This window comes from Miniopterus schreibersii (assembly GCF_964146895.1).
Source record: "Miniopterus schreibersii genome assembly, chromosome: 11".
Taxonomy (NCBI): Eukaryota; Metazoa; Chordata; class Mammalia; order Chiroptera; family Miniopteridae; genus Miniopterus; species Miniopterus schreibersii.
The window spans coordinates 28,601,131-28,626,405 of record NC_138111.1 but is presented as its reverse complement, the minus strand read 5'-3'; the positions used below and the strand labels follow the sequence as shown (position 1 = coordinate 28,626,405).

Genomic DNA, 25,275 nt, shown 5'->3' with positions numbered 1-25,275 from the left:
AGGCTAGAGAAACTCAACAGGGTCGGGCAAGAGGCTTTCCAACAGGGTGGGGTGATTGCTTCCCCCCAGGCATAATCAGTAAAATGTCTGCCTGAGAAACATATCTTCTGCAGTATGGGGCAATGACTCCACACAGGAATCTAGACGGTGCCGTCTGATTTCTATTTCCAGAGCCCACAACCCTAGATTCTCCTCACACAGATCCAGTCCACTCTGCCGTCCCTCTGCTGGAGCCCAAGGTGAGTGGCTGCACATGACACTTTGCGTGTTTGCTCTTTAAGAGGGTGTCTGCATTTCCAGCCATCTCTCCCTGGCCGACAGAAACCCAGCTGCTTTTCACAGACAGATGTTATGTGGGCACCTTTCTCAGTTCTGGTGCTCTGGGCTGGGAAGCCCAGCCTGGGGTTTAAACCCCAGAGTCCTCAGTGGGAATCCCGCACAGCTTTGATATCCCTCCAGACCTTCAGCTGCTGCCTGTGGGAGCCCAGCCAGCTCTCTCATACCTCCACACTTCCTACCAGTCTCTATGCGGTCCTTACTTTAGGTCCTTGGTTATGAGGGTGCTCTCCAGCTCATCTTCAGTTGGAGTTGATTATTCAGGATGGTTTTTCTATATTTTAGTTGTAATTCCAGTTTGGTCCTGGGAGAGTGTCGGTGTAGCTTCCACTCAGTCCGCTGCTATCTTTACACCAACAAATCTTAGCTGAATGGATGGCGCACAGCTATGCTTCCTGCTCCCCTGCCACTGGTGCAAGCAACAAAGCAGATTTCGAGAAACCTCAAGAAAACTTGATGGAAGAGCATGGAGAGAGAGAGCCACCAGAGGGGACTTCTCAAGTCTCATGTTAACCATTTCTCATTGAGTTTTAAAATCTAACTCATGAAGGCTTCAAAAGTACTGGAAAAGATTTATTTCTTAAACCAGATGTTCATGCTATTTTTCTTTATCCCTTTGGGTATATCCTTAAAATTAAAGAATAAATATTTTAAAATATAACTGAAGGACAAGAAATGTGACCTCCTCCTTCATCCCTCTCCCAATAAGGAAGTGTCTTACAAAATGAAGATTTCAAAACATACTACTCAGTGACCAGAAAACAGAAATAATCTATTTCTAATGCTGACCTGATATGCTTCAGGTGCACCACACATAGAACGCAATTTCAACACCCCCAGTTCTTTCTGCCATTTCACTCTCCGAGCCACTATTAGACCCCAGGGAAAGAAACGCTTTTTCAACAGGAAGCAGAGCACATCTGTGGTCTCAAAACCCTGCATTTGGGGGCACAGAGAAAAACAGAGTATTTGCTCAAAAGATAAAAGGTGCCTGCCAGAAGAGGTCTGCAGAGTAGAGCCCAGGTGGCCAAGGGGAAGCTGGACAAATCGGGCACAGTGGGGCCAGTTGCTCCTCCATCCATCTCTGCTCAGGAGTAGCCCTGCCACGTCCCCAAACTGCCACACTTTGTAGGGCTTCCAGAACATGACCTGAAAATAACCTGGCCAGCAATGGATCACCAATCTCAGTGAAAACGGCCTTTCTTGTGCCCTGCTCTCTCCCCCATTATAAATTCCCACCCAACCTTCAAACAAAGGCCAAGCACTCTCTCTTGCTACTGTATTTGCTTTCAAAACACTGGTGAGCTTTCCATCTATAGCAGAGGTTCTCAAACTGCAGATTCCTGGGTCCTACTTACCAGAGCTTCTGATTTGGTAAGCCTCAGGCTGGGGGCCAGGACTCTGCATTTTAACAAGCATTCTAAGTAATTTTTTTTTATCATCACCTGAGAATATTTTTTCCATTGCTTTTCAGAGAATGGAAGGGGGAGAGAGAGAGAGAGAGAGATTACATTTGGAGAAACGCTGATTTATAGGTTCACTCATTAACCACCAGCTCCATCCCACCCCATGAAGCTCTAAGAGTGAGGTACCAAGAAAAACAATTTCCACTCAGGAACTACTGTGTACTTCTCCTTTCTGACAATTATGTCATGTAAGAGAACACGATTCACTTGTGGCTTTTATAAAGGGACAAACATCCTAACTATAATAGGCCATATGGTCTGAATATCTACATTTTAACTCTTCCCTGGTCTTAACTTTTTAAGTTACATTTTCTCTATTTCTGATTTTATTTATATTGATTGGTCCTTTTTATGGTGTGCTTTCTTATAAGCTATCTCAAAAACCTTTGCAAAAGCTAACAATTGGTAACACAACAATCCTTCAAAGTTCAAAGCAAATGTCATCTTCTCTTCAAAACTCAAGCTCCTCAGGCCAATTGGTTCCTGCTCCAGATGCCCAACCCACCACTTCTGATACAACATTGAGCTCTTCAGGATGAGGGCGCCCTGCTTGCTCCCTCATCTCCATGACAGCAGGGGTTGGAGGCCATGCCCTTCCTTTTTGTACTTGAGACAGTTACTGGCAGAGCAGCATCCAAACACTCATTGGTCCACACAGCATGTGTTCAACTACAAGTTAAGAAGTGGAGCTAACAGAGCAGGGCGGCTTCTTGCCCTTAATGCTTGAGAATCTAGGTTGTTACCCTACTACACACCTACAACCAAGGCAACCAAGGGCAAAAACACTCCCCTTTCTGGGCCCTTAAGATACCTTTCATTTCCAGGCATAGCTCCTGATTTGTGATCAACGGGCACACCCCCCACCCTCAATTTTAAATTAAGTTTCCTGCAGGTTCTAGGCCTACAATTCGAAACTTTGTGGCAGTGGACAGCCTAATGAAAATGTTGCATTTCCTCACCTAAACCTCACACTGACACATCAAACAGATGCTTCACCAAATACCACTTGTTCCTTAAGAGAATAACCCCAAAGCTCAAAGTCTGGTATGGGTTGTGAGATCACCAGAAAAGCCTTAGGTGGTCACTCCGTCCAGGGTCCTATTACCAAGGGCATCAAGGTCTAAACCTAAGGAAGCAAAGTCATGGTCAGATTCCATCAGCTTCAAGGATCCGGATCCTCCTTGAACCAGAACACGGAAGAATCCTGGCAGACCAGGGCTGGAAGGACCTTGAGAATTATGTTTCAGCCCCACAGTTACACACATAAGTTTGAAACTGAAGTCCAGAGAGATTGACACACTTCCTCAAGGACATTCTTGGATTGCTGCCCCACCCCCCACCCCTGCAAACCACCCTTATCTTCCCCTTATTAATCGTTTAGGGCTCTCATGTTCATGGATGTATCTACAGTGGACAGCAAATTGTAGCACACATGCCCCTCTATTCTCCCTAATCTGTGCCCATGGGGATTCTCTCAGAATCCTTCTCAATCTAGGGCTCCAGGAGCTACCAAATGACCCCAGGAAGCATAAAAGTGAATCTTATTTGGCATCACTGACCTAAACCCTCCTCAAGCACATTTCTATACCATACAAGGTCGCAGCTCCTGACTTCTAAGGCAGGAGAATCAAGGAGAGAGTACTGAGAAACCTCTGGAGGTCCCAGAACTGGAGGCATGCAGTACACTTCTGTCCTGGGGTGAACCAAAAAAATTTTCTTTTCTTTTCCATTAAAAAAATTTTTTTATTGAATTTATTGGAGTGACGTTGGTTAATAAAATTATATAGGTTTCAAGTGTACAATTCTATAATACATCATCTGTATATTGTATTGTGTGTTCACCATCCAAAGTCAAGTCTTTTTCCCTCATCATTTATCCGCCCCCCCCCTCCAAAAAGGTTTTCACCTGCAGTGTAACCACAGAGATGCAAGGCCCTGAGGTCAAGAAACTGTTGGGGATCACAGTCTTTTGAAGCCTGGTAAACAGGCTTCCCAGTGTTTGTCCACTGGGGAAAATTGTCCCAGGAGGAATTTCTGCTTTGTTTGGTCCCGGCCCAAAAACAGATTTCCTCCTCACCCAGCCTCCCTCCCTCCCTCCCTCCCTCCCTCCCTCCCTCCCTCCCTCCCTCCCTCCCTCCCTCCCTCCCTCCCTTCCTCTGCTGGAACTTGTGGAAACTGCGCCTGCCCACAGATATCAGTTATCACTACCAGGAAAGGCTCACTTGCCTGGAAATCCTATGACAGCCCAGGAAGACCTTGCTGTATCTCTCTCCTCTTAGAACTAGAGCACTTCTGCAAGGAATTATTTGAACTTCTCAGAAAGGATTAGAATGACAGTCTGGTATTTTTTATTTTAAGACTTTCCCCTCCAGGCTGAGGCAGTTCCCCCACTCTGCCTCCTCTGAGGCCTCCAATGGCAGCCTAGAGAGAGTCACCAACTGGTAAGCCCAGGGCCCGCCACTTGAGAAGTCCAAGCCCAGGATGGCAGGAGCCACATTTACCTTCATTGCTCTTCTGATTACTTTCCCCTCCTCAGGATGCTGGGGGAGAACACTTCATTCTGCACCTTCTTAGGTCATTTGTTAGAAAACATATAGAAATTTGGCAAACAGTTCTATAGGAAGCAAATGCAATTTCCATGGGAAGCAGCATGGTAGGAAGAAGTCACAGGCCAGGGTTCAAATCCCTGTGCCACTTCTTGTCCTGGCTGGATGGCTCGGTTGGAGTGTCGTCCCATACACCGAAAGGTTGTGGGTTCAATTCCCAGTTAGGGCACATACCTAGGTTGCAAGTTCAATCCCTGATCGGGGAGTGAATGAGAGGCAACCGATTGATGTTTCTCTCTCTCCCTCTCTTAAATCAATAAAAACATATCCTCGGGTGAGGATTTAAAAAATAAATAAAAATAAAATCCCTGTGCCACTTCTGAAAAGCCATAGGCAAGTTTCATAACCTCTGAACCTTGTCAGTGATAGCACAGTGCTTAACACATAGTAGGTCTACAATATATTTTGCTGAATATATGAATAACACTTGCATGTGGGCCTTACACTTTAAGAGGCAAAGTCATTATCAATAGAACTCAATAGAGGCTAAGGGATCACAAAGACTGTTTGCTGAGGAGAAGCAGCTGCTTTTAGCTATACCAGAACACCTAAAATGTAGAACTAAGGGTATTAATACAGTTACAGAAAAAAAGGAGTGCTGGGACACTGCACAAAACAAAGAAAAAAGGGTCACTTTCAAACAAAAGACAGTATGGGCAACGTGAACAGATAGACGACAGATTCAGAGAAGATATCTGAAATGTCTGAGACCAGCAAGGGAAGTATCCAGGATGTATTTTTTTAAATCCTCCATATCAACAAGAAAAATATAAGAACCTCAGTGAAAAAAACAGCTAAGGGATTATTATGAATAAGCAATTTACGAGAGAGGAATCCCAAAAGCCATCAAGCATATAAAGAGATTATTTGTAATCAGAGAAAAGCAAGTTAAGATGAGCTCTCCCAGCACATTTATTCATTTGGCAAAAATTAGGAAGCTGGTTAATGACAAGTATTAGTGGAGATACAGGGACACTCATGCTCCACTGGTGGAAATGTAAACAAGGGCGGGCATTCTGAGGTGGTATCTGGCCCCCCGAAATCAACATAAATATACACACACAGGTCCATAAAGGGCGTGCAGAAGGCTGTTCCTTACAGCAGTATTTGTGAAGGCAGTGTGCGAGTCTATCATTAAGGCAGGGAGAAAGAAAATTGGGATGAACACCAGGGACACTAGATGCACACACACAGAAATGTGAATGGACCTTAAAAACAAAGGTGAGCATCTGGATCCCAGTTCTTGGTTTCTAAATACCATTCTCTTCTAAAAGGAGAAGTGGCTGATTCCAGGGTTCAGTCAGGGACTGAGCAGGAGGAACCTGGAACATCTTGCTGTGGCTAAAAGAAGTGCTCAAAGAATGATGAAGTATTTCAAAACGACACAGGAGCCAGCCTGAAAGGGATCTCATTGGCCAAATCTGGGACAGTCTGAGCATCAAAATATATAATCCTAGTAAAGGATTATGAGCTGTTGAATCCATAAGTCTTCACTGAATTAACAGGGGGAAAGGGAAAGGTCTTCCTTACAGGAAAATGCCAACTAATGAAGACAGAAGGAATGATGGCGTTAGATCACCAACCACCATAATAATAACTGATTCAGGCAAGAATCATCAATAGATGCTAAAAAACAGGGAATAAAAGGATATTTACATAATCTCAAAGTAAATGCCCATAAGATACTTTTTAATTAAAAATGGTACAATAGTAACTTTATAATGGAGAAATGGCAGATGCTGTCACAATGAAATGATCAAAGTTCACACTGCCAGTAAGGACCAAATTAACAGCATGTGCCTCCAGACATGAGGCACTGAGAACTCAGCAAGAACTCAGCGTCATTCATGTGATATTATTGTCAAAAGTGCATAACCCAAACCTCATCACAAGGAAACATTAGGTGGGCCCAAATTGAGGGGGCTTCTACAAAATAAATGGCCCGTACTAGTCAACAATGTGTTGTCATGTAATACAAAGGCAGACTCAGGCATTGTTCCAGGTTAAGAGACTAGAAAGACGTGACAACCGAATACAATGCATGGTCTTTTACATGGCATTCTTGGGACAACTAACAAAATCTTCCTAAGGTCCATAGGTGAGATAGGAAATTTTCAATGTTGACTTCCTGATTTTGATCATTACACTATCGCATCGATTTTCAACCAGTGTGCTGCAAGAATTTTTAAAACAAGCAATACCTGACTATTTAATGAGGGGCATTGACCTATTTTCCCTTAAACTGTCAAGTGAAAAAAATGACAACAGCTAACTCAGCAATAGCCGTCCAGTGTGAATGAATCAAAATTATACTTATTTTTTTGTCAGGTCAGCAAAAAAAATGTTTTTGGTGTGCCACAGAATTTTTGTAATTAGTTTATGTGTGCCACGAGATGAAAAAGGGTGAAAATCACTGCGCTATGGTTATATAAACATAAATTCTTACTTTTAGGAAATACATACTGAATATTTAGGGATAAAGGGGCCAGGTTCAGAATATATCACACACACACATATATATGGGAAAAGAAGAGAAAGAGAAAAAAAGGAAATATAGCAAAATGTTAAAATGTGAGTAATTTAGGGGAAAACAGGATATCCAGAAATTCTTTGTATAATTCTAGCAACTTTTCTATAAGTTTGAAGTTATGCCAAACTTTAAAAAAAATTTTTTTTAACAGCTGGGTGAAAAAAATTAGAATCAGAATGAGCTCTAAAATAATACTATTTATTTACAAAAGTTAAAAATACATGTACATATACTGTATGACCTGTTTATATGACATTCTCAAAAAGACAAAACAACACTAATGAAGAACAGATTCAGTGGTTGCCAGGGATTAAGGGTTGGAGGAGAATGGGACTGTAAGGGGGATTTTTGCAGTGACAGAAATGTTCTGTACCCTGATTGTGGTGGTGGTTATACAAATATATACTTGTGTAAAATTCACAGGCCTACACACACACACACACAACACAATCACTGAATGCTCATCTAAAAAATAAAATTAAAAAATGTATATATGTAAAACAGCAGCTCCCATTTGGTCAGAGCAAAAATAGACACATTAAACACATCAGAATGGTTGCCTGAGGTGGGGTGGAGAAATGGAAAGGCGAATGACAATAAAAGAGAACAAATGGATAAGGCACGAGAGTCCATGATAATAGGCAGGATATAGTTTTATGGCTGGATGGAAAGGAAGGAAAGAAGGAACAAAGTACAGAAGGAAATACACGTGGGGGGGGGAGGGGCGGATGGAGCCGGATGTATCCTCCCACCACTATACAGGGGAGAAAGGAACCCTGACCTCTAGAACAAACCAAGGTCCCTGAGCAGGTCCGCAATCCTGTGGGGACAGATTCATCAGCCATGAGAGCCTGACACCACCGGCCATCAGAGTTCTCACTTCCCTGCTCTGACATCTGACTCATTGGCTGTCTGACTAAACTATGCCTCCCCTTGTAGTGCTGCCTGCAGCCAGGGAACTCTAAGACACTTGACAAGGGCTCTAATCGTCCCAGTAAATCAGAAGTTTAGCGTTCCAGCAGGTAATAAGTCTCCTGGGAGTTTTATTACTGAGTCAGTTGCCCCTCTGATATGTTCTACAGCCCTGACTGAATTTCTGGACTAGTAATGCTGGTTACAAGTACATCATTCTCTCTACATCTAGAACCAAACTTTGGGCTGTAGGGAGCCTGCTTCCTTGTGGGCCATCTGGGCAGCCTGCCAGCCAGGCACTCCTGGTAATACCTCTCGGGTATCAGGACCAATTTAAATGTAGCCAGCTCCATCCAATTTCCTTCTCTAAGGAGTAGATGAATAATAACGTGTCCTTTTCAGATGGTAAATGAGATAACACACACATATATATATCACAGTGCTTGACATAATAGATGATAAATATTACTTTGCCTTCTCACTGACTCCCTAGAACTTCAAAGGCTACAGATTATTACAGCTCTACAATTGCAAGTGGCTAAAATTCCTCTTCTCTACTCTGATCCACCAGCAACAGCAACAGATTTGGAAGAAGATCCTGGGACCTCAAAGGGTCTTTTGGGCCTGACATGTCTTCCTGCAACACATGAGGGTTGAACAGCGATTCTGCTCATCTTTTACTGTCAGACACAAGTACTAAAATGTTAAAGAATCAGCTTAGAAAAGAATACAAAAGAAAAAATTTATAATCTTGGGATGATAAAGACTTCTTAAGTGGGGGGGGGACAACAAATCTGAGGTGATATAGGACAACACAGATTTAAATAAACAAAACTTCAAAATTTCTGTATGGTCAAAGCTACCAGAGATAAAGTTAAGAAGACAGGTTCCTGGCTGGGTGGCTCAGTTGGTTGAGCGTCATCCCATACACCAAAAAGTTTGTGGGTTTGATTTCCAGTCAGTGCACATACCTAGGTTGTGGGTTCAATTCCCAGTTAGGGGTGTGTATGGAAGGCAACCAATCAATGTTTCTCTCTCTCTCCCCCCCCCTTCCTCTCTCTCTAAAATCAATAAAATTATCCTCAGGTTAAGATTAAAAACAAAACCCAGCCAGCATGGCTCAGGGGTTGAGCATGGACCTAGGATCCAGGAGATCGAGGTTCAATTCTGGTTGGGGCACATGCCCGGGTTTCGGGCTCGATCCCCAGTCAAGGACGTGCAGGAGGCAGCCGATCAATGACTCCCTCATCATTGATGTTTCTATCTCTCTCCCTCCCTTCTCTCTTCCTCTCTCTGAAGAAATCAATAAAGATATATTTAAAAACAAAAAACAAGAAACAAAAACACTCAACAAACTAGGAACTTTCCTTGCCTGATAAAGAGGAAAACTGGTATCCACATTACTATGACAATCCCACTGCTAACATTATACTTAATAGTGAAAAGACAATGTTTTCCCCCTAAGATCGGGAACAAGAAAAGGATGTCTTTTTTTATTACAACTATTCATCCTTGTATTAAAAGTTCTAAAAGGACAATTAGGCAAGAAAAAGAGTTGCTGTGAGTTAATGAAAGTAGTGCATATGAAGTGCTTTTTCTGGGTGTGCTAAGTGCTGAATAAGCATCACCTGCTGTGAAAGTGATTGACTGGTTGTTGCTGAGCCAAGGACCTAGACTCACAGTGGCTCCCACTGACTGGGTTTTCAAACTGACCAACTTATTCACTAATCCCAAGTTCTGATTTTGTGCCTAGAAAACGAAATCGCTGAAGGGTCAGATGGGTGTGGATTTGTCCAGTAAGACTCACTCCTGGCTCCCAGGGCCCACTGAAAGTCACCCCAGTTCTATAAGACTGGCTCTCATGGTGACAGCACTCTGTCCTGCAGCAAAGCCATTTAGCCTTGCTGAGCAGGAGTACATGGCTACATCAGAATTTCCAGGCAGGCATGGACTCCAGAGAGCATCCCAGCCAACCCCTCATCTCATTTTATAGATGGGTACACTGAGGCCCAGGGAGAAGATGTGATTTCTCTCAGACTACTCTGTAGATTGGAATGAATGTCTTGCCATCCTGACTTCCAACACCAAGCAAGCCCCTAAGTAGACAGGATGTCTATAGGCCTGTGCCTAAGTTTTTCTAACAACACACCAGGCATAGGCCACTGGGCACCCCAGGTTAAGACCATTCACATCCTCATTTTTTAACATCCCTTCTCACTTCCTGAGACTCCACCAAATATCCAATGCTCCCTCCAGCTCCTCCTCCTGACCACTCAGCTCTCTGTAATCTATGACGGTATCTCCCCAGGACACTGATAAACAGTGTCCGCCCGGAGAAGGGAAGACTATGGGTCACCACAGAATCCTGGCCAGCCCAACACAAGGCAATACGCCCTCCAAGTTCCCAGTATTTTGGATTCAACAAAATGGGAGGCCTTCTCCCTGTGGCCTGGGGCACTATGTTCCTGTATAATCCAGGCCACAGTCTCCACTAAACCCTGGTTGCATTTTAAATCCTGTCCCTAAACTGTGATTACAGCCTCACACCTTTCCTTCCTCCTGTGAACTCTGCCCTAGGGCAGATGAAAAAACACACAACTGCACTTGGAGGAAATTATACTCCGCAGTCTACTGTGCTGAGTCTTCTGTGCCCTAGGGGACGTGTTAGGCATTGATCAAAAGACAGAGTACTGATATTGCCAAAAACCCCACCTCGTTCAATCCACTTACCAACCCTCTGAGGTAAGAATTATCTCCCCATTTTATACAGGAAGAAAGTCTTGCCCTGGGTCCCCCAGGAACAATATGCTGGACAGCAGCTCTGGCCTAATTCCAAATGGACCCAGAGAAAATACCCCGTTAATAAGTCACAGCTGACTGCCGTGGAATGCAGCAGAGGAGAGGACCTGGGGAGTGGCGACAAGATGGAGGGAGCAGTTGTCCCGAGCTGAATCCACCCAGGCTGCTGAATTTGTAAGCCTTTGGTCAATGAAATTGATACCATTGTAATTAGCTAGTTATTAATAACAGGAAAGGAGCAAAAAGGGAAGCCAGATATTATAGGCATGCCATTCGGGCGACTTCACCAGGAAGGAATACCAGCCCAGGCCCTGCAGATCACCGGGGGAGGAGAGGGAGTCCAACCAAGGGAAGCCAGACACATGCCCAGGAAAGTTGGGATGACATAGGGAAGGTACTTGCCTGTCGATCATACCTGGGGACAGGGATGGTTGGCCAGAATGGGCATGGCCACTATAAATTTATGAACATTTGGGAATACATAATCCCCTAAACAAAGTTCACTCTCTTGGGACTCTTATTGTGGGGGGGGGGGGAGAGCTGTGCTCTCTTGGTTCTCTTGCATTCACTCGTATGGCCCATGGCCATGTGGACCCCACATGCAATGGACTAATGGACAACACAAGCTAAGCTAACCTGATGCTGGACTGGACCAGGCTCCAACATGGAAAGGAAACTCTGGACATTGGCTCTGATTTTACTCTACTGAAACCCCAGCTACACTTCTTCTATGACTGGGCTAAGGGAAATGGGACTTTGGAAACCCAGGGGTATAATTCCACAGAAATAACACATGCTTTCCACCATATTACATCCTCCTGTGGGGGCCTCCAGAAATGCTTATTCCAGTGGTACCCCAAGAACCCCACTCCCAAAAGCGACCACGGGAGATGAGCCCCTTTCCTCACCTGTAACAAAATCACTAGCTCTAAAGTCATTCTACCATTTATGCAAGTCAGCAAGCTCCTGTTTACCTATGAAAGGAGTACGTGCATGGGGGGTGGCTATAGGGACAAAACTGGCAATTCATATTTGCAGACCATGGGGTACTGATCAACTTATTTTTACCCCCCCCCAAAAAAGGCTTCCTTTATTTGGGAACCCTTTCTGGATCCCATAAGCCAGGGCTATCAGATCAGAGTTCATCCACTTGGGTTAAATGGTCAGCCGTCCTGGCTAGCCATCAGCACCTAACACAGTTTTTATGGATGGCTGCATGCAGTATTTTCAGCAACCAACCCACAAAGTTTTAGATAACACCATGTTTAAGCCAGGCTCTGCCCCCATTCTATAGGTTTGGCTCCATAAATAAAGGAAAAAGGGAAAGTTCTTGTCTTGTATAAGTGAACTATTTGGCAAAGATGTTGAAAGAGCCACCAGTAAGGCTTTTTGGATACTGAGAAGGCTCAGCAGGAACCAGAGGCAAAGGCTTAAAGAAAAAGCTTCAAGTCCAGAGTGGACGCAGGCCATAGACAGGGACCTTAACACACACACACAAGGCCCAAGGGCTGGGAGTGTAAGTGTGAGACTCCAAACAGACCTGACCCTCCCTTGGAATCCATACTCCTTAAAAACCAATATCCCTGGCCCAGGAATTTACAATTTAGGGCCTGTGGATTATTTCAATCTTCCTTGAAAAACAAAGTAGCAATATCCTCTGGCCTACAAATTCCTCTCTAGCTCTTTATCCCAAGGAAATAATTCAAATGAAGCAACTAGCTCACACAGCAAAAATGTTCAAGATTATCTATGATGGTGAAATCTGGAATGTTAAATGCTAAGGGAATATCCATAAGAATTTTAGAGGGCTGCTACAAAAGATAATTATGATAATTACAAACATTACAACATAACATTGAATGAAAATAGCAGAATGCAGAACAGTTTCACACTACAATTGCAACAGAGTATGATAGGTAAATTCAAGTTTGCTACAGTGTTAGGCACATGTTTTGTTACAATGGTAGAGAGAAGAACTATGTTTCTAAACATTTAATGTGATGACATTTTCAACAAAAAAGGGAAAGAAATCCTACAAAGCAAAAGCCAAAATCTTCACAATAAGAACTATCAGTACTACCAATAGTAGACAACATATATTCAGAGTGTATTCTATGTTAGGCACTGTTTTAGGCCCTTTTATGCCTGTTACTTAAACTTCATATCTATAGGTGAGGACAGAGAGGATAACACTTTCCTATTACACATGGCTAGCCAGAATGATAGAAACATTCCCCATGCCATTTTAGAGGTCATTCATCAACTAACATTTTTATGCCTGCTTAGTCAAAGATGACAAAATCCTCAGCAGAAGCATCACTGCAAGAGCCCTTAAAATGGGCAGTGTGTGCCAGAAGCCTTTCATGTTGCAGATACACCAGGATTTCTCCCCCACACCAACCTAGACTCCAGGAGGAAGAGAAGGAGGGCACTAAAGACCAAAAGTCCAGCCAGCTCAAACTTCAGAGATGGGAAGAGGAACCAGTGGAGCTGGGACTTACCCAAAATGACTTAAGTTAGAAGAACCAGAACTCAGAATCCTCACTCGAGTGGTCTTCAAGGCTTGCTCCTACCCTCTGCAGGCCATGAAATCCCTCTTTCTGTACCTCCCCCTCCCTTCGCCTTCCTCTTTCAGTCCCTCAGTCTAAGCTATTCTCAGCCTTCCTTTGCCCAGCATGGTCCCGACTATACCACCTCTCTCTTTTATCATCTTCTGTTCACTCTGCCTCCACTTCCTGTCTTCTCCTGCCCTGCTGGTGACTTAATGCAACAGCTGGGCCTCAGCTATGATGTTCTTCTCATGTGCAGCAACTACAGGAAATTACAGGCTGTGTTCAGCAGTAGACCCCTGCCCCGCCCAACCAGAGTGACTGTTCAAACAGGCTGAGGCAGGGATGCTAAAAAAGTATTTAGAAGAGAGGCCCTTCATTTTCACTCTGGCCCCAGGAGCACCCATGCTTCTTCTCCTCTCTAATCACATGGTATTGCCAAGTCTGTCCACTGAGGGGGTCCCAGAAAACGGGGGTTGGCCCACGCTCCATATAGGACGTATAGTTACCAGAAGTTTGCTGAATAAGCAAAGGAGTCCGCATTCCTCCTCTTCCTTAGGGACCCTCTTAACTTTGGGGTAAAGACTCAAGTCTACCAGACAGGCAAAGACCCTACTCAGGCTTTCTGAAAAGCTCATTTGAATGCCAGGAGCTACCTAATAACTCCTACAATACAAATACAAGTTCCCTTAGGTGCACCCTTACCTCCGAATCCTTTCCTGTTTTTTCAAGTGGGCGGTCTCCTAGAACACCAACAACAGCTCTATGGTTTCAGGATGTCAAAGGCAAAAGGATATTATGCAAAACAGGAAGAAACTTTTAAAGAAAAATTTTAAGGCATTTTTAGAATGCACCCTGTCACAGAGCCAGGCAAAGACTGAACCCCCGGCCAGGGCCCCTCCCTATGACCCAAGAGGCAGGGCAGGAAGGAGCCTGATCTCCTACAGTACTGGTCACGCTGGTATGACACAACCCTGCCCCTTCCCTCACTGCAGCCTCCCCCTGACCCCCAGGCTCTGGGCCAAATGACCCCTGGAAGATTCCCAAACCCAAAGTGTCCCTCAGAAGAGGAGAATTTAGCTCCAGTGAGGACACCTGAAGTGGAATAACCTCAAAACAGACCCTTTGGGAAGAGCCTGGCGCACTGGCCTGAGCTGAATTGCTCTAACCCACCTGAACAAGCGCCTACTTCGTGCCAGACTCTCCTGGTCCCTGAGGCTTCTCCCACCATAAAAGGAATTCCTGAAACCTACAGGTTTCTCACTTCATGACCCCTCCCCAGATCTCAGGACCTCCTGGAGGTGGGAGAGCTGTGCTGTGTTTCAGAGTCTGATTGGCTAGCTTGATCCCACACCTTCTGTGGAAATAGTCATCAGTCATGTCAACAGCACTGGGTTAGCTAGCAGGTTGTTCACCCAGCACCATGGCCCCAGTGCCACAGTCCCACAGTCCACGTAAGCCTAGCCCAGGGACTTGGCTGCTAAGAAGACAAATGGAGAAGTTACTGAGAAAGCTGACTCGGGGGCATCACCCCCCACTGATTCTGCTGACTGGCCTGCAACCTGGCCCTCTGCCCCTGCCCAGGCATTTCCTGCACCTAGTTTCCCTTTTAATCAGAACTCTAGACACAACCTTCATTCAGCAATAGACAATACTCTTCCGCCTGCAATAAGCACACCTGTAATTTTCGATGGGCCTATCCTTTAGTAAAACTGGTTTAAAAACCTAGCCCTTCTCAAAAAATACTCACTCCTTTATCTTCTTTTTTAGAAAACTCTGCTACGGAAACAATCCAAAAAGTATATAAGGCTTTATGCACAAGTCTCACAATCCCACCACAAACAAACAAACAAACAAAAAAACCCACCCCAAAACTGTGTATGTGTGTGTTCAACAACTGTTGAATGATAAAAGTTATGGCATATTCAGCTGACAGAACAATATAACCTTTGTGGCTTTTTAAGGTACAGAAGAACCAAGCATGTGACAGGATCTTAAGTGAAAAATACTAAGACACCAAGCTATCTATATCTCTACCAATATATCTGTCCTTCTACAAAAATATCATCTATAGTCTTAACCGTGTACAAGGGGAAAAGAATAGCAGAAAACATACCGACCGACATATTTTGTCTAGGTGACAGGAATACAGGCGTGCTTTTTTTACCTCTTAACTTTTCAAATTATTTTCAATGAGCCTGCATTACTTTTTACACAAAGGAGGAAGAGATGACCAGCTCCTCCAAAAACAAAAAAGAGGAAAAAGCAAATGACCAATGACCACTCCCTAGCCTCCCAGTGAGGCAAATCCTTCTTCTCTCTCTGGGCTTTGTCAGGGGCTTTGGAGAGGGAGCAGGACACAGAGAAGCAGCTACAAAACACATCCAAACCAGAGATTAAGATCACTGCCAAATAATTCAGCAACGGCCAATTATATAGCCACTGGCCTTCATCTGTGTAGGAAAGGAGCAGGCTGAGGCCAGGTTGGAAAGCAAAACCTGAAACACTGAGGGTGTGAGTCAGCCCTTCTGCCTTCTAAGGACAAATCCCTTTAGGCCACATTCACCCATAACCAGCTCCCTGCCCCACCCTGTCCCCTACCCCCAGGCCACCGTAACCTTTTAACCTGAAGATCTTTGACCTTTAGAACAGGACTTGAGATCTCTCCCCAAGCTGGTGACCTGTGTGGGCCCAGGTAAACACAGAGGCCTCCACAGCTGAGGCCTTTACAACCACAGCCACAGTCTGGTCCCCAGGACCCCTCACCAAGGGACAGGACTGGCCCTGTGGTGGTCCCTGAATCTAACCCCGCGCCTTGTTCACTCCCGCAGGGGGCAGGGTCTGGCTGGTGAGGCTTCACAGTGACCTCACTGCCCAGAGACCAAACTGCACAGTGCCAGAGACAAATGTAAAATGGTCACAGTGCCAGACCCTCAAGGGATTTAAGCAGAAAGGGTGGACCATTTGTCCTAAGACTGGATTGGTGCTTAACAGGATAAGAAAAACTGGAATTTCCAGGTGGATGTGGATTCAAGCAGAATTCCAGTCTCTGCTTCTTGTCAGGAACAGGCAGGGAACACTGAGTAGGGAAGCAGGTAGGAGGCACTGGGTAAGCGGCTGGAGAAAGGACCACGTTTGACTTGACCATAGGATGACCGGGTCCATCTCACACACACCCAGAACCCAGCTGAGCCCCCAAAGTCTGGAAAGCCCCTAGGGCAGAATCCGTGGAACGGCTGGGACTACCTACCTTGGCATTAACTGTCCCTTCATCCCCAACCCATTAATTAGCCAATTTCCGGCCTGGGAATCCCTACCCTACTGCTACCCAAAAGACCATAACACCCAGCCATATGGCTGCTACTGTCTCATCAGAGTAATTATACAGCAACAAGTTAAAGATTACCTAGCAGAGCCCAGCCAGGCATGGCTCAGTGGTTGAGCATCAACCTAGGATCCAGGGTATCGCGGTTCGATTCCCAGTCAGGGCACATGCCCGGGTTTGTGGGCTCCATCCCCAGTTGGGGGCCTGCAGGAGGCAGCCAGTCAATGATTCTCTCATCATTGATGTTTCTGTGTGTTTAAAAAAACACACGTCTTAAAAAAACCCAAAACACCAACAGAGCTAATGTGAAGCTTCAGAAATTAGAGGAACATTTTTATACAATCAAATAAAACCAGGACTGAAGAACTTTGATACCAACTCTGGATTTCTGAATAAGAGAAAGGAAGAGGGAAGAAAAGAAGGAAAGGAGGACGGCTAAGGCATGGGAGAGACCACACACACACACACACACGTTTCCCTAAATGTCATCAGCACAGGTTAATTATGCCTCCTCTGCCTAAACTGAGCTCCTAAAGAGGAGGCATTTTGTCATCTTCCTCTTTGTAGCTCTAGTGCCCAGCACAGGACAGGCACAAGGCTGGAATAGAATGAAGCTACCAGACGCTTTAGCCATCAAGGCAAGTTGGCATCATATAAGATTTTACAAAGGGACCCACAAACGCACCTAGCAGGACCTTCCCAAACTCTAGGCCACATCAGGCTCTGCACTAGGTGCCCACTGGGCAATAACCTCAAGAAAGAGCACTGGGCGGGCTCTCTCTGGAGCATCCCCACACCTTTCCTCCCTCTCAAGAGTGCATCTTTATTTTTCTCTCCTAAACTCTGAGAGTCTACACGAGACTTGCAACCAGGGGAGCATCAGACAGCAGCAGCTCATCCTGAGCTTACCGCCTGAACCTGTCTCTAAGACCCCCTTTTTCTCTGACTTTCCAGTGAGCTGACAGCAGCGCGCCCCACTGTGGCTCACTTCTTTCCTATAACATTTCTGGAGAGCCAAAGCAGAGCACCGCCTAGGCCCTCTCTTGTTGCATCTTTGATCTTAAGACTTTTCAATGAGCCAAAAGCAGCCCTGCCTTCAGTCCATGAAGCCCAGCATGGCTCACTTCTTTAGTGTGTTTCTAGCAAGCCAAAAAAGAGGACCACCTAGGCTCTCTCCTGTTGTTTCTTCTACCCTAAGCCCTTTGCCCTTCCTTTGTGTCACTGTCCCCAGCTTTAACAAACATGCTCTCAAAATAAACAAATAAAAATAATAATTTTTTTTAAAAAAGAAAAGAAAGAACACTGGATGGGGAAGCAGGCAATTGGGTTCCAGGCCCAATAGGCCACTCCCTGGGTGTGTGTACTGAGTGAGGTAGGACCCCACCCCTTTAGCACAATGAGGGATGGGGGCCAGGGGACTGGATAGCCCCATCCAGAGATGCTATGGTTCCAAGATGCTGCAGTCTGAGTTCAATCCCACATTTGGCTCTTGCTCCCTGTGCCCCAAGGAGCTTCCACCTTGTTCATCAGCTGAAGGCTCCCACACTTGCTCAGTCTGGGAAGAATTAAAACAGACAGGAATCACTCCTGCACCATCAGAAAGCCAGATATCAATGGAGGGTATTTCTCAATCTCAGCCTGTTGGACCAGAAGCATGTCTGTGTGGATGTGAATAAATATTTTCCCCAGAAAAGCAACAGGACAAAACTGGTTTAAAGAACTAGTTACCTCCCAAAGCTCAAAGATGTGGTCACAGGGAGGCTCCTTGTGCCTCCCCTAACTCCTAGGATGAGGCTCCACTCCAAGCTGGAAGGTGATGAGGTTCCAAGACTCAACCCCAAAGGGGGTAAGAAAGCCCTTTCCTGAGCAGAGGCCAGGACAGATGTCCTCAAAGTACACACTGTCCCGGACTTGTGTCCAATGTGTGCATATGAGGGAAAGGGGGAAGGAGACAGCATGCTGATAGAGAACCACCTGAGAGCCAAGAGCTCTACAGAGACCCAGCAAATGCTTTGTCTTCCCGGGGGCACAAACTGAGGCAGAGACCCTGCTGGCAGCCCCCACAAAAGCCAGGGAAACTGGTTCATAAACAAGTGGCTCCCAGGGTCCTAGCTACCTGCGGCTATTATATGCTGGCCCAGTTGCCCATGACTCTCTGGTGCCTACCTGTAGATCAGTTTTCCTCACAGCACAGCTGGGCAAGAGGGAGCTCTGGGGTTTAAGCAGTCTCATACTCACCACTACCCCTGCCCCTCCTGTACCCTTGAGGGGACTGTACCAACAGTCCCAGGCCTCAGTGGAGTCCTCAGGTAAGCCCTACCTCCCCTAACCAGTCCAACCTGAGGTACTGCCCACTCCCTACCCAGCCCCTCTCTGGGCTGCCAGTGCCAGCGCCAGCAGTCACATTGAGCTGCCGCCTAATCTGAGCAGAGATAACAATGCAAGGTCGCTGATCCTCCCAGGCTGACTACATTGAAGGCAAACACCCAGGCAGCCAGGAAAAGAGAGAACCTCACCACCACAGTTCAGCGGAGTGTATGCTGCTGAGCTCCTCAGGGCTGAGAGGACACAACCTACAAGCCTGATCACCCTGAGAGAACTCCCTGGGGATCTGGAAGGAATCCTCAGGAAAGGCCCACCTCTCCCAGGCAACTCAGGAGCCCCACACTAGCTCATGGGGGTGCCTGAGGTAGGGCCTACCATGGGTCCAAATACTGTACCCTGCCCTGTGTTACACAGATAGTGTAGACAGAGACGGATTCAAACCAAGTCTATCTGAAGTCAATCCCAAGGCTCTGACAACCCAAGACAGATCAAATGGTGACCCGTTAAAAGCTCAGCCTAATGGCTCCCCCATGGAAGGGCATGCCCGTTACCCACCACCTACCGGCCGGGGAGGGATTGAAGCATCTGGTCCAGACCCGTGGACACCAGAAACTAGAGCCAAGTTGTGGAAAGGAACTGCAAGTAGTGAAAAGGCCACAGCTCTAAACCCCACGGATGCTTTCTCCCACCAACCTCAAAACCACCCCACAAGGGTGGTAGACACCTGTCCAGCTAAACAGATGGGCCACCCCTCCCCCAAACACACACACACACACACACACACACACACACACACACACACACACACACACACACACTCTCTCTCCCAGGAAGACTTTCAGCTTTCTTAAGGCTCCTTCCAGCCAGGAACTTCCCCTCTGAGAGCTGCACCCAACCATTTAAACCTAAGGGCTCAATTAAAATGAAGAAAACCCCTCTGCCTTCACTTTCTGGGGCTGCCTCAACAAACTGCCTAAATACCATGGTCCCAGGACTGTCACACAAAGGCGGCCAAGTTAGAGAAGACTTGGGGCCTGCCTCTCTCCTCGCCCTCCAAATATTATCTCTCAGAAAGTCCCTTCGAGCCACCGATTCAGAGTTAACTCAGAGACACCAGTAACTGGTCACAGATTACTAACAACACCATTACAAAACAAAGCAGAGGTGAGTCACCACAGCCTCTCTTGCTTTATCTAGGAGACCCTACACCTCAAACATCAATCTAATGAACTTTGGGGTACTTTAATTTACTAATTACTTTCTCTTTCTTTCTTCATAAAGTCCAGGCAACTGTTAAAAACAAAAGGGCCAAATCTGGCCTCTCTAGGGTAAGGGAACTCTCTCTTCCTTCTTTTCTCAAACTCTCCAGGGGAGTCTGAGAAATAAAACTTCAAGTCCCGAGTCCTATGTGTCACATACTTAACATTCACAATCTCATTTAGTCCTAAAAATAACCCTGTGAGTTAAGCACAGACAACTTCATTTTACACATGAGAGACTCTGAGGAACTCTAGATCATATACTTAGCAGCAGGGCAAAGATTCGACTTCATTCTGTAGGACTAGTCTGCTTCCCAGCCGACCATCATCAAGTCCAAAAGAATTCAATTTTCTGCTTTAAGAAAAGTCCCCCTTATTACCACAGTTCATGTCTGACCAATTGCTAGAGCTTCCTCCCAAACTGGACATAAAAATACTGAAGTAATTATTGGAGAAATTGAGCAAGAGCATGTAAGAGGCCTGCTCTGCCAGGGTTCTCCGAAAAAGTGTAAGAGTTCCTATTGGCAGGATGCCTGCCTGCTTGCCAGGGCCCCTTACTCGGAACAACAGTCCCTAAACCCTGACATGAGAAATGAGCAGCCACCTGTCTGGTAATCTTGAGAGCAACCTGTGGCTGTGTTGGGCCTGACTGCCTGTGGATTACAGGTCAAGGAAAGGTCCAGGAGTAGGTTCAGGAGGACCTGAGGTAGAGAATGCAATCCCACCCGCCCAAGCTCCCAGCCCAGCTGAAACAGAGGCTGGAGGTTACAGTTCACATCCTCTAGGCAAGATAACTGAGACTCCAGGCTGCTCCAGGAAAGGAACAACTCGGTGCTAACTGGTTATATTTCAGCCCTCCAGTCTCCAGGGTACACACTTTATATCCCCCCAAACACCTACTGCCCCTGGAAGGGCATGACTCATTGAGGTTTGGGGAACCTACAAAGGCAAGAAGGGGAGGAGGGTTCAGGGCAGGAAAAGGAACTGAACACAATGGTGACAGTTTACTGAGGGTTTACCCTCATTAAGGTAAACTTTTGTTTGCATTGCTTTATCTAACCCTCCAAATCAACTTCCCGAAATAGATACCATTTATCATCCCCATTTAGCAGGTGATAAACCAGAAGTAAAGGGAAAAGTCACTGGGCTGAATGCTCAGGAAAAGAGGTTAAGGCACACTCAGTTGAGAGTGGTTCTGTGGAAGACCCTGAACTGGGAGATCAGCTCACTCTCCCACTGGAGGCCCCATCGTCCCTCCCCCAAACTGGAGTGGGTTACTCTGGGCTGCCTTGCGGTCCCCACCAGAGTTAGCAGGCGAAGGCTCCTCCAAGCCCTCAGCATTCAAAACCCAGAACTTCTTGAGGCGTGGGTCAGAGCAGGGCAGCCTCCAAGGCCTCCTCCGGCTCTGGCGTCCGAGGGGCCTGCGGCTTCCCCAGACAGCCCTCGCCCCGGCGTCCAGCCTGAACCCAGAGGGACCCCCTCCCAGCCGCTCACCCCCCTCCAGCCCGGAACTCTGTTTGGGATTAGGGACTCTGATCCGGAATAGGCAGGCTGGCTGTCCTGAAGGAGGGCATGGGCGAACGTCCGGGGGCCCTGCTGGGGAAATCCGGGAGCGTCCCGGCTCCGAGTCCTTACCGAGCTGCGGCGACTCCTCAGGGCAGGCGGGCAGCGACAGTGCTGTGGTGGGGGACACGGGGGCCGAAGTCAAGTTGCCTGAGAGGCCAGGACGAGGGTCGGCGTCCGGGCTGGAATCGCGACCTCGACGCGGCTCGGAGGAGGCGTCCAAAGGCGGCGGCGGCCGGAGCTCCCTGGAGGGCTGCCCGATGGCAGCGGCGCCGTTCGAGCCAGCTTGCAGCGGCGTGGAGACTCCGACCAGGTAGGGCAGGCGGCTCAGGTCGCGGCCCGTCAGATAGTAGACGAGGGTGACGCCGAGGTGCAGCGCGCAGACGGCCACGAGCAGGCGGCAGGCCCGCTGCAGGGACGCGCCCGGCATCGCGGCGCTGCCGCCCAGGAGCGGCTCCCGGAACCTCATCTTCCCGCCGCCGCTTTAAGAGGCGGGTGGGCTACAACGGGTAGGGCGGCCCGCCCGCGGGCCGCCGGCCAGGCGCTGCCAGACCACGGGGACCGGGGGAGGGGCCGGAGGGGAGGCGAGGAGCGCGACGCCCGCCAGCACACAGCGGAGCGCGGGGACTCGCGCCGGCCCCGCCGCTGAGCGCAGAGTAGGGCGCCCGGGGCGCGGGCGGAGGTGGGGCGGGGTCGCCGGTGGGGGCGGGGCCGAGAGCGGAGTTTTCAGGGTGAGAGCGCGGGGCGGGGTTTCTGGGCCGCGGGATGGGGGGCGGGGCCGAGCTGGGGGGCGGGGACTTGGGAAGTTGGGCTGCAGGGGTGGGGTTGTTTGGAGGGGGGACGGGCAGCGCCCCGGCGAGGTGCGCGCCCAGGTTCGGAGTCGGTCTCCGACGACTAGCGGCGACGCGCCGTCCTCTTGAGCCTTCGCGGTGGCGCGTCGGTGGGTGGCCAGCCGCGTCTCCTCCGACCCGCCCTCGAGAGGCGCCGCCACTTCCTGGGGTGCTCCAGGGCTGGGATGTGGGCCTGGGCCTGCGGCACGGCGGCCAAGAAGAGGGCGGAGGAGAGAGCGAGCGGGTCCTTGTGTCGAGACCCGGGTCAGAGCAGGGACGCCTCCGAGCCCGTGGGCCGCGGTAGGCCTGCGGGTCTGGAAGAGGGGTGCACAGAGGTTGTCCAGGAGACGGGCTTCGACGCCGGGCGGGAGGTGGGACCGCTGCGGGGGGGTTCTCTGGCACGTCCCCTGCCTTAGGCCGGCGAGGCCCCTCTACTCATGTGGGAGCCCAGCGTAAAAGGAAGTGGACGAGTCCGCTTCCCTTGAATAGCCCAGGTTACGGGAGCTCAGAGGCCTGCCCATCTCGGTTTAAAGAGAGAGTGCGTGGGGGGGGGGGGGGATGGGGGGATGGGTGCCTCTTCTAGTTCATGCCACCCCACGAGGATACACGCTTTGGGAGGGAAGCGAGGAGGAGCCTCAGTGACTCCCACGCCGGCATGCAGGAGGAAAGCAGCCGGCTTTATTTACAATCTACACGAGCCTGGACACAATCCTATGAAGTAGGAATTGTCCCCATTTTACAGATAGAATGTTCAAGGCTCAGGAAGGTTTAGCTTGCATAAGATCCCACAGCTGTTGAGAGGCAGAGGCAAAATTCTGGCTCCAAAACTTTTATTTAACAGAAGTTTACTCCTAGTTGACTTGCAAGTAAGGGCTGGAGGCTTTGTGGGCGTAAGACTTAGGCTCTCAAGAGGCTTGATTCAAATTTGACGCAGAGGCCGCTCCTCAGGCCTTCCTAGTGCCTGAGGGAGCGGGGAAACCTCACCCCTGAGAAGCTCTGGTGGAGGTGCTGTCATTTATGTGGATGGAGAAGCTGAGGACTCTGGCAGCCACTCTGCAGCAGGGGGAATGATAACATAGATTGAAAGTTTATTGTATGCCAGTCAGACACAAGCCTAACTGCTTTACACGTTTTATCTCATTTAATTCCAGCTACACTGTAAAGTAGGCAGTTGTTACTGTCTCCATTTAGCAGATGAAAAAACTGAGGCTGAGGAGTTGTGAGCACCCTTAGTTGTGATCATACAGAATCCATTTTCTTCACTTGGCTACTCTGACACCTGGCTTTCCTGATCTTCCTCACTTCACTGGCCACTGCTGTCTCCTTGATGGGCTTCTCCTCCTCTTTCCCAGTTGTTGAAGGCCCCAGGCCATAGTCCATGATGCTCTCTTCTGTCCATACTCACTCCTTAGGGTTGATTTATAATATCTGTATGCTGATGACTACAAAATTTCTGTCTCTAGCCCAGACCCCCAGACTAATATTCAACTGCCTATCATTCTGACATCTCACACTAACACATCTTGCTCCCAACAACCTACTACCTGCACTCCACTCCCACTCCTTCCTACCTCAGAGAATGACACCATTGTTCATCCAGTCCCCCAAGTCCCAAATGTAAAAGGTGTCATCAGTGTGCCTCTCTTATACTCAAATGCCATTTCCAGACCCCTAGCAAGTCTTGTCAGTGGTGCCTTCCAATCATCAGAATTCATCACTCACTAACTCTGCTGTAACCATTCCAAACCAAGCCACCATCATCTTGGCCTGGCCTGGGTTATATAGTAACCACCTAATTGGTCACCCTGCTTATACCTCTGCCATGTCCCCTCCCCAGTCTGTTCTCCAAACAGCATCCAGGAAGATCTTTGTCAGTATAAATCAGATCATGCCATTTTATTCAGAACAAAGTTCAAATCCTAAGAAGCCCTCTCTGATCTGGTTCTTAACCTCTCTTCCCTACTCTTATCACTCTCTACCTGCTGTAGCCACACTAGCCTAATTGCTGTTCCTCAAACTTGCCCTATTTCTTCTTGCCTCGGGGCCTTTGTACTTGGCTTGTCACTTAGCCCGAAATTCTCTTATCCCATATTTCATTCAGATCACTCAGATGGCACCTGATGAAAGAGGTCTTCTTAGACCACCCTTATAGAATAGTTCCCCACCCAAATCTGCTGAAGCTGCTTGATTTTCTTTCAGAGCAAATATCACTACCCAACGTTAGACATTTACTTACTGTTGTCTCTCTCTCATTAGAAGATCAGCTCCGTGAGTGCAGGAACTTTTTTGTCCATTACTGTATCCTCAGTTCCTAGAACTGAACCAGGCACATAGTTGGCAATGAATAAACATTTGTTAAAATGCCCGTTAAATTAATGTTTATGATTGTCTTAATAACATGGGAAGGGGAGAAGGAAAGAACTGTTGCTAAGTTATATTTTAGAACACAAAAGTCAAGAGTTGTTCACCAGGAAATTGGTGAAGATGGAGCTGACCCTGACAGCCTATGTATGCCTAGAGGGAAGTGCATGGCCAATGAATGAGGATGGGTCAGATTGGCCCCCATCAGAAAAATGAGGGGAGGGGAAAATGGAGATGTGTCTTCCATATGTCTAGGTAATGGCCAGGAGACAGAATGAGGGGACGTTAGGGGTCAAAGACCTGTCCTGGAACCCTTTCTGTGGCCAGGAAGCAAGGAAAGGGAACAGCACTTACTCTATCCCTCAGGAACATACAGAGTCCACTGAGGCATGGACACCAGCCTCACCAGCCCCT

General features: G+C 47.6%; 1 protein-coding gene across 1 annotated transcript in view; it reads right to left on the bottom strand.

Annotated features, from left to right (window-relative positions):
- The window catches only part of B4GALT1 (beta-1,4-galactosyltransferase 1), a 51,425-nt gene extending 29,063 nt beyond the window's left edge, over window positions 1–22,362 (bottom strand). The window contains exon 1 of the mRNA XM_081152185.1: window positions 21,743–22,362. Coding sequence (XP_081008311.1) covers window positions 21,743–22,139 — 397 coding nt within the window. The 5' untranslated portion in view covers window positions 22,140–22,362. The remainder of the gene's footprint in view (window positions 1–21,742) is intronic.
- Window positions 22,363–25,275: the final 2,913 nt, after the last annotated feature.